At 46.2% G+C, this 17,035-nt stretch overlaps 1 protein-coding gene across 1 annotated transcript in view; it reads left to right on the plus strand.

Moving 5' to 3' along the window:
- The first annotated feature begins 290 nt into the window (after positions 1 to 290).
- The window catches only part of ELF8 (binding protein), an 87,508-nt gene continuing 70,763 nt past the window's right edge, over positions 291 to 17,035 (plus strand). Inside the window, exons 1-6 of the mRNA XM_086815661.1 lie at positions 291 to 560; positions 1,519 to 1,585; positions 13,796 to 13,990; positions 14,160 to 14,260; positions 14,364 to 14,417; positions 14,504 to 14,620. Of these exons, the coding sequence (XP_086671787.1) occupies positions 420 to 560; positions 1,519 to 1,585; positions 13,796 to 13,990; positions 14,160 to 14,260; positions 14,364 to 14,417; positions 14,504 to 14,620 (675 nt within the window). The 5' untranslated portion in view covers positions 291 to 419. The remainder of the gene's footprint in view (positions 561 to 1,518; positions 1,586 to 13,795; positions 13,991 to 14,159; positions 14,261 to 14,363; positions 14,418 to 14,503; positions 14,621 to 17,035) is intronic.

Here is a 17,035-nt window from a genome sequence, read left to right on the forward strand (position 1 = left end):
CATGGGTACATGCCACGAAAATTCATGGCTACATGCCACTAAGAAAAAAATCCCCTAAATCAAAATTTTCTAATTACGTCTTTTAAAAAAACCTTAGAAATCAACCCTAAGGCGCCTTGGCCACGAAAAAAACTTCGCTCCTCCCAAACGAATTAATTAATATAAAAAAAACAATTTGATGTCTTATCTATTACATATTAGTCATGGACAACCAAGGCACAAGAAGAGTCTAGAAAAAAGAAACCTTAAATTTTTTAAAAATAGAAGGAAAAAATCCATTCCATTGACCCTTTGTATTTCCTGCATTTGGCCGGGTTGAGTACTAGTTCTTATTAGCCCTATTACATTATGTAATTTTCTAGGCCCCCCCCATAGCTATATTTTGTTAAGTTTCTTCTCCTTGCTGATTCAGTTCAGCAATGGCCTGCGTCTACATCCCCGTACAGAACTCCTCGGAAGAGGTTCGGGTGGACTTGGACCAGCTTCCTCGCGATGCTGCAGACATCCTGGACATTCTCAAGGCCGAGCAAGCTCCCCTCAACTTGTGGCTAGTCTTTGCGGTAAGTCTGCAAATCAATATATATTCCTTGATCTACCGTTGGTTCAGATTATTGGGTTTTTTATTTTTCTGAATGTTTTTTTTTCCACTAATTTCCTATGCAAACAGCATTTCCTACCCTCGGCAAAAATCGGATAATTTGCTCTTCCTAGTTTTTTTTTTTTTTTTTTTTTTTGGGGGTTGGGTGGGAAGTTTGCTTAAGTAAAAAAGGTAATCTGGAAAAAGTATTTTCTCAGCTTTGTTCATAGCCTGGTTGCAGTGCAAAGCACAACCCTCCCCCCCCAAAAACACACACACACACACACACACACACACACACAAAATTTTGAATTGGGAAACAAAACAAATGTTTTGATTCTAAAAATTACTTTTCTTCATTTTTGTTCATAGCCTAATTGCAATAGAACAATCGTGATGTAATATTTCCCTAAAAACAGAAAATGATGATACATTCTCCAAAAACAAAGATAGATACATCAGATTATACTTGTAGAGTTTTTATGGCTTCTTTGGTCTTGTATCGCTTATGCAAGGTCACCCTCTTCTTATGGTGGTGTGAAGTGGCTGAGTTGCTGGACGTTATTGGGGTTGATCAATTTCTAGAGGGGGTGTTCGGGTGTGGTGAGCTAGTTGAGACCATGTGGGAATGCCATGCTGACTAACAAGTTTTGGTGCAAGATAGCCCATTTGATTTTATAGTCAACCGCTGGGGAATGTTTTCTCGGACTATGGAGACAAGATCTTGATTTAGTAGACTTCTCCATTGCTCACCAGATTTAGCGTGTTTGCTCTTCTTATGGATCTGTCTTTATAGCTATCGTTATCATTTTTTTTTTTGGGTATCATTTTTGACCGCTTCGCATAATTTACATTCAAATCTTAGCATTGGCTGATTTTATGAGGAAAAAATCATGTGTGTTTTGCTGCTGTCCATATAAGTCTCTCTTATCTTCTTGCAGAGGGAGTATTTCAAACAAGGGAAAATTAAGGAGTTTTTACAAATTTTGGAAGAAGGCTCAAGCCCAGGTACAATAGCAATTGAGTCTTTATATGTTCCGTCCTCTATACTAAGAAGCTTAGAATAGAGTTTAATTTATGGTACTTGTAGGTTTTTTACTACGTTAGTCACAAAGTGCATTCATACTCTTTGATACCTACCATTGCGTAATGTTTCCATCTTAAAAAAAAGTGCATTCGTACTCTTTGATACCTGCCATTCCTAATGTCTCCATCTAAAAAAGAAAAAGAAGATCTTTCATTAGTTAAAATTCAAACAACCTAAGGCTACATGTACACACTTAGAGCCCTCAAAAGAGGTGAATATAATAGTTGGGGAGGGTGTACCCTCCATGGTTGGTTCCTCTTTGAGGGAAACTACCTCATACAATGGGGTGGGGGGCGGGGGGGGGTATGAAGCCAAACACGAGGCCTGTAATTCCAAGTGATCTTGCCATCCCGATCAAAGAGAAAAGGACCCTGGCATCATGTGTGTAGAAAAGCCTGTTGCCATGTCACATGTGCGGAAGCTCTTCGTTCCTTATTTCAGCCCTAAGTATGTTAAATAGGAACCTTGATGCAAGACACCAACAAAGAGAAAGAAAGAAAGAAAGAAAGAAAGATATATTAAGCGTCTACTAAAGACCCAATGGGCCTATGAGACCAAAGTGATACAATAATGTCCACGGCATATCTCATCATGGAATGGAAAATGAAACAGAAAGAAAACATAAACATAGCTATTTCACTGGGGTGATACAAAACTGTCCATGGAAACTCATCATGGAATACTAAGAACATAGAAACATGAGAGCAACATCAGCTCCGAGTAGATGGTATACCACTCTCCAAAATATCAAGCATGGGGCTAATGAGTATGGCCGAGAGGTCTCCCTCAGCTATGTCACGTGGAAAGGTAGCTTGATGGCGGTGGATCATGTCTTGGATCTGGAGCTGGAGCCGGAGTTGATGAGGTGATCGTGTCCGACAAGGGGGTCGAGGCGTCGGGCACGTTGGAGTGTAGAGGCTCGGTCCGAGGTAACTCCTCGGGCAAGATAGGTCCAGAGCAGCTCGTGGAGGGTCCACAAGATCCACTATGTTGGTGTCCTCCACTTCTTGGGTCCGGAAGAAACTGGTGATGGTTGGCTGGCGAGGGAGGGGGCGGGGTGGCTGGGGCCGAGGCTCTCTCAAGAAGTGTCCCTGCGCCTGCGGAGCTCAAGTAGGAAGAGGCCGAGGCAACGTTGGTCCTGGAAGTCAATGATCCTGGATCACGAAATAGATAGTGAAACCTCCCGCGGATCTCATAGTATACTGGGCAGTGGCATATGTATGCTCCTCCGTCTCAACCTATGTGTGGCATAGTCGGTAGATCCTCTCCTCTTTGGGTCTCCGTATGAGCTTCCCAGCTCTGAAGATGCGTTCAGCTCTACCTGTCTCCACTTTGAGGCGGTGGGATGAAACCCGTATCTGGCCAATCGCAATCCGCATGGCATGGGACATGTGAACACTCAATTAGCCCGGTTGTTGGATGAATCCATCCTCAGTGAGTGTGAGGAAGTGCTCTTTGTAGAAGTGCATCTTCGTGGGGAGCTCCGGAGGTGTGATCCATGTGCAATATGTGTAGAGGCTGAGAAGATCTAATCGGGTAACCCGGTTGGTATCCTCGTGAGACAGCCGGAGAAAAGGGGAGTCCAAACTGTACTGAAGGGGGGGTAGGCGGTCCATGCAGAGCCCATATACTGAGAACCAAGTGGAAACTAGTGCATACTATACTGCAGAGTGCCCCTCAAGTGCTACCTGTCTGGAGGACTCCAGGGCAAGCCTTGGGTACTTGTGGGGATCCATGTGACTGATGCGATGGAGGTATGTGACTGTCTGGAAGGGTGCATCCACTACCATCGGGGCTGCAGCAGACTCTGCCTGGATAATCTGGTGTGGGACCGATGGTTTGCTGCGGATCATATGAGAGAACATCATGACCTGGGGACTGCCAATCCTCATCGGATAAATCTGGCCCCCAGAAGGCTGCTCCATACATCAAGGCTGGTGTTACGAGTATGTGGTCTCAATACTGAGCAGATTTATGCATAACCCATGTATAAAGCATTGGCAGTCTATCAAACAGATGTATGTTACCTAAAGGGCACTAAGAACTTTGGGTTATTTTATCCCAAGGGGGGTAAATCATAGTTGCATGCTTTACAGACTTAAAATGGACTGGATGTTATGACACACAAGTGTCCACAAGTGGTTTTTGCTTTCGCCTTAGTGACTCATGTATATTATGGCTTAGCAACAAGAAGCAACCCACTGTGGTCACTTCTAGCTATGAAGTTGAGTACAAGGCAGCGTTTATAGCTACAATTGAGTGTGTTTGGCTCAGGCGCCTTATTTCTAATTTGGGTATTATGGAGAGTCCTTAGCCACTACCATCTTCACTGATAGTTAGAGCGCTATGGCAGTTGCCGAGATGAATCCAATTTTTCATGCTCATACAAAGCACATTGAGGTGCACTATCATTATGTCAAGGAGAGATGCTGTGGGAAATTAGCTTAGCTTATGTGCCAACACAAGACAACTTGGCAAATTTGTTCACGAAGTCTGTCCCACGAGAGAAGTTTGAAGCTTTGCAAAGCTTTAAAATTACTTCCCTTGGGGATTAGTCTAGGCTCCCTGTCATAGTCCAAAGAGCCTAGCACATCTCTGTACTTCTAGTGCCAGCTCACCCCATGTTTTTATCATCACTCCAAGGGGGATTTGTAGCCATATTTGGTAGTGATGTGTGTGAATACACTAGAACTAACCGGGGTACTTTTTTTCTCTTTAGGAGGTTTTTTCCCCCATGCTAGTATACACCCATCTTGGGGTATACTTATCATATTTATACATCACACATTTATTATCTATCTATTATCTCATTATGTGCTCCCTTGAGTTTCTCCATCCCACCCACTCGCCTATATGGGCAAAGCTTGCATGTCCATGGCTGTGCACCACCTCCATGAGGGGATGGGGTGTGATTGACCTCATCCCACCATGTCCATCCCGTCGTCCTTCTACGGGTAGTTGGAACTTGAAGAGCCACTGCCACGAGGAGGATGCCATGGATGATGGATGCCTCCTTGTCACTTGATAGCTTGAGAGAGAGAGAGAGGGAGTGAGGCTTGAGCCTTGAAAGTTAGGGAGAACTTGAGAAGTTGAGTGTGAGGGTGGGTGGGTGTGTGTGTGTGTGTGTGAAGCTTGAGAGAGAGTGTGTGTGAGGGAGAGAGTGTGTGTCTTGAGAGGCTACAGCTTGCTTGTGTGAGAGCTTGAAACTTGAGACCTTGGCCCTTGAGGCTTGCCGCTTGAGGGAGAGAGAGTGTGTGTGAGTGAAGCTAAAGCTTGAAGTGTGAGAGGGAGTGTGTGTGTGTGTGTGTGTCTTCTTATAGGGAGGGAGGCAAGAGAGAGGCCAAGGCCCAAAGCCTCAAAGGCTCAAGGTCTATGGGCCAAGGCTAAAGGTCCATGAAAAGCCCCTCCCAAATGGCCAAATAAAAAAGTCAAAAATGTGACCATTGCCCAAATAGTAACCTGCGGTGGGGGACGGCGTGCAGCCGTCCCCCATAACCGTCCCCTCCTGGATCCGTCCCCGGAACGCCGTCCCTTGTGAGGGACACCCAGCTAGGGACGTCCGTCCGTCCCCGTCCCATAGTGTTCCCGGGACGGCGTCCCCCCGTTCCAAGGGTCCGTCCCCTCCGTCCCCTGTGATGACTGAATTGTCTACACGGTGGTCTGGCATCCAATATCATACCAGATACACAGAACCACTGACATCATTCCAGAGGGAGACTCACAGCGTGGACTGGCATTGTTCCATGTGCAGGACAATGCACACCTGGTGACCTCGGACGATTGGAGTGGGACCTTGGCTGTATAGTCATAGGGGACGGAGGGGATGGACCCTTGGAATGGGAGGGCGCCGTCTTGGGAACACTGTGGGACGGGGACGGACGGACGTCGCCAGCTGGGCGTCCCTCACAAGGGACGGTGTTCCGGGGACGGATCCACGAGGGGACGGTTGCATGGGAACGCCACAGGTTACTGTTTGGGCAATGGTCACATTTTTGACCGTTTTTTTGGCCGTTTGGGAGGGGCTTTTCATGGGCCTTTAGCCTTGACCCATAGGCCTTGAGCCTTTGAGGCTTTGGGCCTTGGCCTCTCTCTTGCCTCCCTCCCTATAAGAAGACACACACACACACTCTCCCTCTCACACTGCTAGCTTTAGCTTCCCACACACACTCTCTCTCCCCCTCAAGTGGCAAGCCTCAAGGGCCAGTTTCAAGCTCTCACACAAGCAAGCTGTAGCCTCTCAAGACACTCTCTCTCCCTCACACACACACTCTCTCAAGCTTCACACGTCACACACCCCCCCCCCCCACCCACCCTCACACTCAAGTTCTCCCTCAACTTTCAAGGCTCAAGCCTCACAAGGAGGCATCCATCATCCATGGCATCCTCCTCGTGGCAGTGGCTCTTCAAGTTCCAACTACCCGTAGAAGGACGACGGGATGGACATGGTGGGATGAGGTCAATCACACCCCATCCCCTCATGGAGGTGGTGCACAACCATGGACATGCAAGCTTTGCCCGTATAGGCGAGTGGGTGGTACTGACAAAGTAATTTTTAAGTGCCATTCCTACCCTCGTTCCCGTTCCCTACATATGGTCGTCCCCCGTCCCGTTACCGTCCCCCGTCCCTTATGACTATGCCTGGCTGACTTGTCCCAGAGTGGGCTCACATGGGACGAGTTTTCCACCCCAGGTCCTGCACCTTTTGTATAGACATGTCTACGTGGCATCCAAGTGCGGGATGCACGTGACAATTACCTTGGTTTTAGCAAGGTTAACAGAGAGGTCCCGCTGAGTGCAAAAGTCATGTAAGGCATCCAACTGTCTATGAAGCCCTTAGGATGAGTTTGAGAGGAGGACGATGTCATTTGAATAAAGTTGGGACCAGCCCCGCCTAATCCATTAATGAAGCTCGAGATCTCATCAATGTAGAGGCTGAAAAGAGTGGGTGATAGAGGGCAGCCCTATTTCACCCCGATAGTGTTGGAAATCTCTTGTGATGTACCTCTTGGGGCTCTCATTCGTTCGGTGACAGACTCATAGAGGGCGACGATGCTCCAAACCATGTCAGATGGGACTCTGATCTCCTGTAGATGGTGTAGGAGGCGGGCTCAGGGTACAGTATCAAAAGCTTTGCGGAAATCCACAAAGCAAGAGTAAATCCTTTGATGTCGTGCTCTACCCTCCTCGATGATGGCACGAAGGGTGAAGATGTGGTCAAGGGTAGAGTAGCTCCTCCGAAAGCCAGCCTGTCCTGAGGCTCTGCATCCCTGGCTCTCTGCAAATGAACTGAGCTTCGCCTTTGGCACTGATCCATAGAGTTTGGCCAATGTGTGGCCAATCATGATTGTCTTGTAGTTATTAGGATCAAGTGGATCTCCGGCTTTGAGGATGGGGGTCATGGTGTTGGTGGACCAAAAGGGTGGAAATCCTTCACAAAGGGTTCTATTGAACATGTAGGCTAGTAGGGGTGCCAGGGTATCATCGGCATGCGAGATGTACTCGGCGCAGTGAGTCCCTCATGATCCCGGGCTCGCCCATTGGGTAGTCTACGAATGGCCTTTAGGACCATGCCCTTTGTGAAGAAGGTGGAGGTGGTGGGATGGGGATTTGGTGGTGGGGGTAGGGGTGGTTGATGGGGGATATGATAGAGGGAGCGTGCATAGGAGTGCCATGTGTCCGGGCAGGTAATAGGTGTGGGAGGATGATGTTCTCAGAGTTTCCTCTAGGCTTCTTTGCAGTTCGGCCCTAAGAAAAGTCAGTATAACTCATCCTCTTTCCGAGCATAGAACTCCCGTTTCTTGCGTTGGTGTCATGTGCATGAAATGCCAAGGACATTCTCAGAGCTAATCCAGAAGGGGCAGCCAAGAAAAAGACCATTAAAGCTAGGATTTGGAGCACAAGGTGCAGTGTGGACTTGGAGCAGGGCATGGAAGGCATTGAAGGATGACCTGTCAGCTGCGTTAGAACGCAAGAAAGGACAGCTGGCTGAGACGAGCTATCGGCTGCTTACAGGGTGGTCGGCTGAATCAGAGGACAAGGCGGGCTGCAGGCGCATCATGACAAATGAAGAAGCCCAGTTGGACAGCATTTAAAAGCATTTAATGTACTGTAGACTGGCCGACCAGCAGTCAGCCAGTATGCCAAGTATTCCAGAAAGCCTATAAATAGGCAAGGGTGCTCCTCATTGTATTCATTCATTCCTTTATGGAATGGATCCTTAGGGTCCTTAGAGTAGGACAGATTTTGGTGATGTTCACCTTGTTTACAAGGCAGCCTAGGGCTGTGGACTGAGTACCTTTTTGTACTATATGAAATATACTGAATTTCCAGCTCTCTCTCTCTCTCTCTACTCTCCCTTCTGTCTGCGTTTTTGCATCAGCATGTTCTCAGTGGTGTTTAGGGCTGAAAGAAGACTCCCAGAGCAGAGCTTCCGCATGTTACAGTTGGGTGAGCCGTTGAGAAATCCGTTGCGCTTGGCACTTCGTGATTTGCCCAATTCGTACCTCATGCTTAAGATGGGAGCGTGTGGCCTGGCATTCGTCATCATACCAACAGTTCTGGGGCATGGAACCGCAAGGTGGCCTGGCGGTAGACCGTCGCGTGCAGATGAAAGAAGCAGTGGCGGATGTGTGGAGTATGGTTGTGAGCTGTGCTGTGAGGGTGGATAGGGGGATAGTAGGTTCCACATCCTGGAGTTGGCGGTAGATTTGGTTGGAGTAAACAAGGTCAAGCTTGTGATAAAAAAGGACTTGAGTGTAATGTGAGATGGGGGGTGGTGGTGGAGGGACGGGTGGTGTGTAGGTACGAGTGAAAGAGAGGTAGGTATGGTCAGCTTCAAAAGGGGGTGGTGCATAGTCACATGGGACGCAAAATGGGGACGAGGAACGGGGACGGAAAAGATTGAGAATGGCCATTCCTTGTGACTATAGAGTGACATGGGACGGGAATGGGAACGGGAAGATGCTGCCATCCCCAACATTCCTGAGTCTAAAAATGCCCATTCCCTGTGACTATGGGGTGGTGGAATGGAGAAGTCGGGGAGAAGGTGTGCCAAAGCCAGAGATCCCATAAGGTAGTCCACAGTGCTAGTACCTCCTAAGTGAGGGAAGGAGGTGAGGGCACCAGAGGAGGGCCATCGGGACATCCAGTTATAGATAATGAGACCATGTGCAGCTCCCAGCTCTAAGAAATATCTCCCATACATTGTGACCTCCTCACGGTCCTGTGATGATCGCTGTAGCCGTGGGTCAGTGATGTCCAGCTCAAGTAGTCTGATAGGGTTGTCTAGATTGAGTAGTGGGACCTGCTGCCCCCAGCTGTGAGAACTCCATGATATTCCCATATAATGGTAAGTATGATGACTGGCCATGCTGTGTGGCGTAAGGGGAGTGGCGTGGTGCAAAATAACACACAGCAATGTGGACGACTTTGTCACTGCTAAGCTGTAGCCGCACCCAAAGATACCGTGCATCCTCGTCCTTCCGGACGATGTTGAGAATCTGTCGGAGATGGGATCTAAAATGGATAGCCCCCTCCCCTCCCCCGGGAGCCACGTACTCCTCCTGATGTGCGGGTCTCGCCTCAAAAAGCTGACTCCCACTCATACCTGGCTATGTATGGTAAGCCCCTCTCAGGGCTCTGACGAGTCTTTGTATAAAAAATGACATCCCTGCCTGTGAGAATCTCGCTCAAGCCTCCTGGATTTGACCACAGCATGCCATTGCAGTTCCATACTGCCAACCTCAGGTGTTTGGTCTCATAGACCCCGCGTCCCTATTTGGGACGGCGCTCAGTGATATTGACTCTACCATCTTTGTAGATAGCCCACTTGCTTGCCTTGCGGGCCTCATGAAGAGTCACCATCGCCTCACGCCGGTGTGCCACCTGTGCTGGAGTGATATCATCTCCCATGTACACCTGTGTGCCCTTGAGGGCAGCCCGCTTGTCTAAGAAGGCCTGTCTGCTGGTGGCATCAGGGAATCTAATGATGAGGAGCCGCACTCGTGTCATATCCTTGCCTACCCTCTTTGACGAAAAATCCGATACTTAAAGACTGTATCTGAAATAACCGGAAAGGTTGAGACGAAGCGAGAAATTACATATTTATTGGGAGCCAACCCAAAATGTTCAAAGGAGGACCCTATAAAAATCTCCCAACCATGGGGGGGTTGATGCTACCAAGAAATACTTTTCGTTTACCGTCCACTCCTAGCATCTTGCAAAGCATCATGGCATCCTCCTTGGGGGAAGCCCTTGTCTGTAGCCCCCGTACTCGCACATGGAGGGCCCTATCCTTCTTGCATTTCTCCTCCTCGAGAGTCTCATGTATGATGCTCTGTGGGGGTTTGTGCTTCTTCACCACCTCCACCCAATCTTTCTTAGTGGTCTGCAATTCTTCCCGCAGCCTATCACTCGCAGCTTTCAACTACTCCAAGTCAGTCCTTAAACCCTCCTCCCCTTCATCCACTGTATGGTCCTTGACCGTAGCCTTTAGGGCTTCCATTTCTGCCCGGAGTTCCCCTATTATTGGGGCAGCCTCTGGCATTCCTGTTTGTTGCAGCTGGGTCTCTTTCAACATCTGAATCAGCTCTTCCTGGTGGTTCACTTGGGCTGCCAGTTCTTCAATCTTGTTGTTCTTTCCTTGTATCTCCTTGTGGAGGCCTTCCAACTGTTTTTCATGTTGGTTCAGAACCCTGTCCAGCACCTTCTTTTGTTCGCCCAATAACTTCTTGGTGTTGTCCTCCACTGTCTTGATGTATGCCTCCAGCTCTTGTAGGTGCATTGTGGCTATTTCCCCCTAGTTGCTGCCTTGAGGGCCTGAGCAAGGCCGGGTGGGAAAAGCGAGGCGGTGCGCACAGGCGCAGCAAGGGTGGGTGGGTGGGAAAAGGGAGGCGGAGGGGCACAGCAGCGCAGGTGCAAACAGGCGCAGCACAGCAAGGGCAGAGGGGGCGGCTAGCGTGCAGCGTGAACAGAGGGGGCCGCGGAGAGAGAGAGAGAGAGAGAGAGAGAGAGAGAGAGAGAGAGCTATATATTTTCAGTTTATTATATGGTACAAAAGATGTCAAATATGACTGTGGCCTTTGGCAATGTCACATGCGCAGAAGCTCTGTGTACCTTCTTTCAGCCCTAAGTATGCCGAATAGGAACCTTGATGCAAGACACCAACATTGAGAGAGAGAGAGAGAGAGAGAGAGAGAGAGAGAGAGAGAGAGAGAGAGATTGCTATTATATTCTGATGACGTTAGTGGGGATGTCGTAGTATCTAGTCCATACTATGCATAATGGAGTTGATAGTTATATAGTCTTGTGGGTTGACTACCATGAGCATATAACATGCACGTTCCTAAAAGGGGAATTTGGGCATGTTTCTGGATTCATCTAGGTATATATATATATGGTACAAAAGATGTCAAATATGATTGTACAAAATCTGTGGCGTTTGGCCTTTCAAAAGGTAATCTAAAGACCTGACTCTTGACCTGTCTCAAAGGGGAACAAATGAGCTTCCACATCCTGGCCTAGCCTTTATATAGGCTCTTCACATGGTCATAAACTAGTTGACTTGCTTCCAAAACTTGAGGCATCTTGATCACTTGATCTTGTCTTCAAAACCTTTTGTTGCAACCTTGGATTGCTCCAATCTTTAATGCACGTGTTGTACATGTCTTAAGAATTGTGCAAAACACAAAGATGAATAGAGAGAAGAGAGAGAGAGAGATGCTGTTGAAATAGTGTTTATGTATCTATGTATCAAGATGTACATAGATCCTAGCCAACATGGCCTCCAAAAGGAAAACAACCATAGACGAAATGGCAAGCGCCTCATCAAGGCATTGGTCAGAGCGACTAGAGTCACCATCCACATATGAATGACTTGTTGACATATCAGGCAAAAAAGATTGATCTACCTTTTCCTTCCCTTTTCATGATACACCCACATCTATCCTTAACCTGCTTGACCATGGACTAACACTGGATCCACTACTAGAGGACTCTCTAGGTCCACTAAGCACCTATGATTGTTGCTCTATATGTGGTGCCCCTACCACTACTCAATTGCTGTCGGCTAGGTCCTTGGACAACAAAACACAAAAAATCCCATTAAAAAGATGGTCAATGCCTACAAAGGCTCCTAATCATAGCAAAAGCTGGGGATCACGCATGTCCACATCTTTGCATGTGACCACTGACATGCCGCCTGCCCATGCGATCTGAACCACCCTTAAGCTCCCCCCCACTAGGTGCGGAGGGTATGAATGATATCAGTCCAAATCAAGCGGATGGACTCAACGTTGGTGTTGGGGTAAGAGGGGTGAGAATGGCCTCGGTGGCCTTGCTGCATCGGGCCCACTATATATGCCACGCAACAATGCTGCTGATGATCTCCCATGTCTGACTAGTGCTTGGAGACCAGGTCTTTGACAAAAGGCCAGGAGTAGGAACCGCATGTATCCTGCAATAAGATAGTTGGAGATCCTCCTCTCCTGCAGCCTCCTCGAAGAAGAGGGCATGGTCAGCCCCTTGTCACCCAGACTAGTGCCCCCCATGTGATGATAGGCAGTGAAGACCACGCGTATAGAGGCGAAGAATTCTCTGCCAAATGTGTTGCGCTTTGGGTCAGTCTCAAAGGCAATGCTGTTCTAGTGGCTCCAGCTATATATATATATATAGCTGGGCATGTTCCTGGATTCATCTAGGTGTATATATATATATATATATATATATATATATATATACACCTAGATGAATCCAGGAACATGCCCAGCTATATAATATATATATATATATATATATATACACCTAGATGAATCCAGGAACATGCCCAGCTATATATATATATATAGCTGGAGCCACTAGAACAGCATTATATATATATATAATGCTGGAGCCCAGCTATATATATATATATATATATATATATATATATATATATATATATATATATATTTCTCCTATTAAATAATTGAGTTTGGCAAGGCCCTTTTAATTAAAATTTATTTTCCTTCAAAACGGGGTCCTTCGATTAGTAAAACAAAAGAATGTTTGCATAGGGGCAGATTACAATTCTCTATAGAGAGAAAAAAACAGAGATGGGGGGAGCTCCCTCTGTTGCCGGCCACTCTTGAAGGAAGGAAGACTACAATGGGGATGGGGGAAGTTGGGGGGGCTCATAATGCTAGAATATACTGATATGCCATGTTGGTGAGAAGGGACTCAGGCTGCATGGGAAGGCTGCGCAGCATTGCTGCATAGTCTTTGAGTTGCCCTGAAGGCATTCCGAGCCTTACTGGAGGGTGTGCATGTATGTCTAGATCAAGTGATCCTCTCTATAGTCTTGTTGCAATGTGCCACGTGTCCAAGAGGTATTGCCCATACCTTGTTTTGGTGGCATGTTTACATGTATCGTCAGATGTGCATTGAAAGTCATGCATAGTATCTGCTTGTGGGAGCAGGATGGCATATTCTTGGAAGTACAAGAGTTCTGCACATGTCCTGGCATTAAAAGTCCCCAAGCATCAAGGTCAACCCTGTTACCCATATGTCTGAATATCCTTATATAATGTCAGAGAGGGTGGCACTACCCTTCCCACAGATTAGGGGAAAGGGCTGCAGGGACGAAAGAGGGGGTGGAGAAGCACCAACTAGCAGGGGAGATCGTTTGGCGGCACAAATGTGCCGAGTTTCTCTCTTTCCTGACCCCATTTAATTAATATAATGTTGAGACTCTAGGATAAAGGTCTAAGATCCCTACTAGACCTTAGTGTAACCTTTAAAAACAAACATGTAAAAATTGGCATTTGAATTCAAGACATGCACATTTGTAAATAGTAATCACAACCACTATGCTACAGCGTACATGTTCTTAAAGGGATTTTCTTTTTTATAAAAGGAAGTTGTGCCCGCAAGCCCTTGATTGATTACTTTAGGCCAGATAGTTATTTTTTTCTCCTCCTTGAACTAATTAATTGAATTACTCATTTTTTTAGAAACTAGGAGCCCCTATTCTTTTAAAATTATATGACCTTAAAGATGCAAGATGTTATGGGCCTTGGCTTGTGTTTGAACTTCTGATGGATTTCAGAATTGTTGTTTAGATTAAATATATATACTGATTCTTTTTCGTGGGACAGAGATTGACGAGTACTATAGCGATGTAAAGTATGATAGGATTGCAATCCTAAATGCTTTAGGAGCCTACTACAGTAACCTTGGCAAGGTGGAAACAAAGCAACGTGAGAGGGAGGAGTACTTCATCCGTGCAACTCATTACTACAACAAAGCTTCTAGAATTGATCAGGATGAACCCACTACATTTGTTGGCAAAGGTCAGCTTGGCCAAAAATGGTTTTGATTGTGGACTCGGGATTTAGGAGTGTCATGAAAGTTTTGTATCTTAGTTGCTGTACATTTTTTCAATGTATGCTTAATTCTAACCATCAACTACCTTCTGTTTCAAAGGGCCTTCCATCACATCTGCATATCTTTTGCTTGCAGGCCAGCTCTTGTTGGCAAAGGGTGACCTTGACCAGTCTTCTGATGTTTTTAAAATCGTACTGGATGGGAGGCCGGACAATGTTCCTGCTCTTTTGGGTCAGGTGTGATTTGCTAGGTGTGCTTTTTGGCTTGTGAAAACTATTTTGCTTTCAGTAGATCACTGTGTCTGTTTGCGTTTTTTCTGGTCTGTTTGTGCTAATACAGGCATGCGTTGAGTTCAATCGTGGGCGTTTTCAAGAATCTTTGGAACTCTACAAGGTATTGTGTTTTGCTGCTTGCAGTTTTGTCCTACCCAGTTCTCCATTTGCACCAGTTTTGAGCAACATTTTTACTTGTTACAACAGAGAGCACTGCGTGCCCATCCACATTGCCCAGCTGCGGTAAGGCTTGGCTTAGGCATTTGCCGATATCGACTAGGGCAGATGAAAAAAGCACGCCAAGCCTTTGAGCGAGTTTTGCAGGTATTACAAGAGCCCAAACATGTTCTTGTGATGGTGAACCGTCTATTATTGACCCTACATTATTTTCTGCTTTTTTTAAAGTTACTCCTAATCCTGTACTAGTGTAAGTATCGCCACTACACTTTGAAACTCTCCTAGGGGCTGTAGGATGCCCCATTATTTGATGAATTAGTACCACAGTTTACCTGAACTAGATTTTATACCAGCTCATGACATGATTGCAGAGAGTATGCACATGAAGATGGGGAGATCTCAATCAGGCCTCTATGCACCATGGAGGTCCAAGGCTAGAAGAAAACACAAGTAAATGTGGTTCCCGATGTGCAAGGAAACACTGGACAGCCAGCTGAATATTGGAAGTTATGCAAAGCATGGGACAACTTAAAGAACAGTTGGCTATGCTTATGTTTGATGATTGATCACTGGACAATTTTATTTCTGTTGAGATGCTGCCACAGGCTTGGATATCCCTTATATGGGAATGCTAATGGAGGCTAATTCCACTTTCAAAGGAAAGGATAAGATGTGATGCTTGAGATTTGCAAGTTGCACATCTGGCACGTGTTCACCTTAATTTGGTGTCACATAGACAATTCCTTGGAGCTGCCTTATAGGCAAAGTTAAGAGCCATATATGGGCAGATTGAAGCCGTTTTGGTAGCTAAATGGCTCGGAGGTGCTGAGGACATGCATCGATGATTGGGACATATTTTGGGCTTAATATGAACTTGTTTAATGACATTTTTGATGATATTTTGGGACGTGGCCGACCAGCAAACGACTTGCCTTATAAAGGAGGTCTAGGGTCACTCTTCATTCATTCAAGCTTGGGAAAGGCAAGTCCAGATCTGGATCAGCACTAAGGAGTCCCAACACCTCAGGTTTCAGCCTGATAAAGCTTTGGAGCAACAAGTAGGAGCAAGTACAAGTGTTATGAATTGTAACATTAATGCACATGTAGTCCCAACGCAAGAGGTTTCAGCCCTGTAAAGCTTTGGAGCAACAAGCAGAAGCAGGTACACTTAGTGTTATGCATTATAACATTGACGCACATGAGTTAGAAAGTCGAGATTTAGTATCAGATCTGAATTTACAGCATTGTATATATTTATTTTGGTAATATACAGTGGGAGTAGATTAGGTAGAGGGTCTCTTTCTTCTACTTCTCTCTACTTCTGTCTATCATCATTGTGCATGTGATTAGTGTTCATCTCTGTAGCCTAGCATTAATCATCATTAATTACGCTTCCTCATAGTTAGCATGCTACCTTGGTATCAAAGGATCTAGGTTCTTCCTAGGGTTTGTAGGAAGTGCACGCAACAACAAATTACGGCTTGCGTATTTGCATTTGTAGCCAAATTAGGGTTGTGTTTTTGCATTGACGGTCAACTTTGTGCATAGATCTTACATATAGCAATAGTTTGCCAATTAGAGTCTAAGTCTAGTAGGCAAGTGTCATATGGCAAACATAAGAGTTGTTTCGGCAACAAGATGAGGAGCAATACCGTTGGGATAAAGAACATCAAGCTTTATGCGTGAAGATGGAGAAGAACTAAGGCAGATGCTTGAAGCTATTGGAGGATATGATGCAGCTTTTATGAGGCCAAGTACAACCAAGGAAGTGGTGGTGGCAGTCAAGTTCATAAGAGTGCTGCAGTTGAAGATCAAGGGAAAGATGATGGTGATGCACGTGATGACAATTCAGCTCATAGTACTCATGCTAAAGAGTACTCTCGGGAGTATGGTGATACAAGGAGAGATGTTTTTATGCATGCAGGAAGGCCACCGTTGTCTATCCCACCAACTCAGAAAGCACATGCCCCTATGTTTGGAGTTGCATACGAGCCCCATGTAGCAAGTGTTTCCTTGTCGGACAAGGGGAAGAGAGAGCATGAAGATGATGGGCACCATGCCAAGAAGCTCAAGGAATTCAAGGCCGGCGACAAGTTGGCCAAGTTTCAAACATATCATGGTGAGTAGGATGCAAGCAAGGGTAATGGCTTTTATTGCACAATTTGATATTGCTTTTAGTGATGAAGACTTCACGGAGAAGTCCAAGATAAGACATGTGAGCATGTTCTTGAAGGGCACGGCTGCCCATTGGTGGATCTCCGAAAAGCTTCCGGTAATCACCGTTCATGCATATTAGTGATTAAGAGAAGAAAAGAAAGTGCGAGTCCGGCTTACATCCTGTCTATCAATCATGCTTGGAACTTCATCCAAATCAAACTTTGCGACAACTCATAGCTTGTGCTCTTGCCACCGAGCAATTAGAACAAAAGATCAAGCAATCCAATAAGGATGGGCGCAGTAACAAGGGCAAAGAGAGGGCTGTCCAAAATCTGCAAAAAGGTGGACAGCCACCTAAGTGGGTCTTGAAAGAGGCCAAACATGAGGGAAAAGCTTAGAATACTC

Source organism: Cibotium barometz, chromosome 21 (assembly GCF_041138505.1).
Source record: "Cibotium barometz isolate CiBa-2024 chromosome 21, ASM4113850v1, whole genome shotgun sequence".
NCBI classification, from domain to species: Eukaryota; Viridiplantae; Streptophyta; class Polypodiopsida; order Cyatheales; family Cibotiaceae; genus Cibotium; species Cibotium barometz.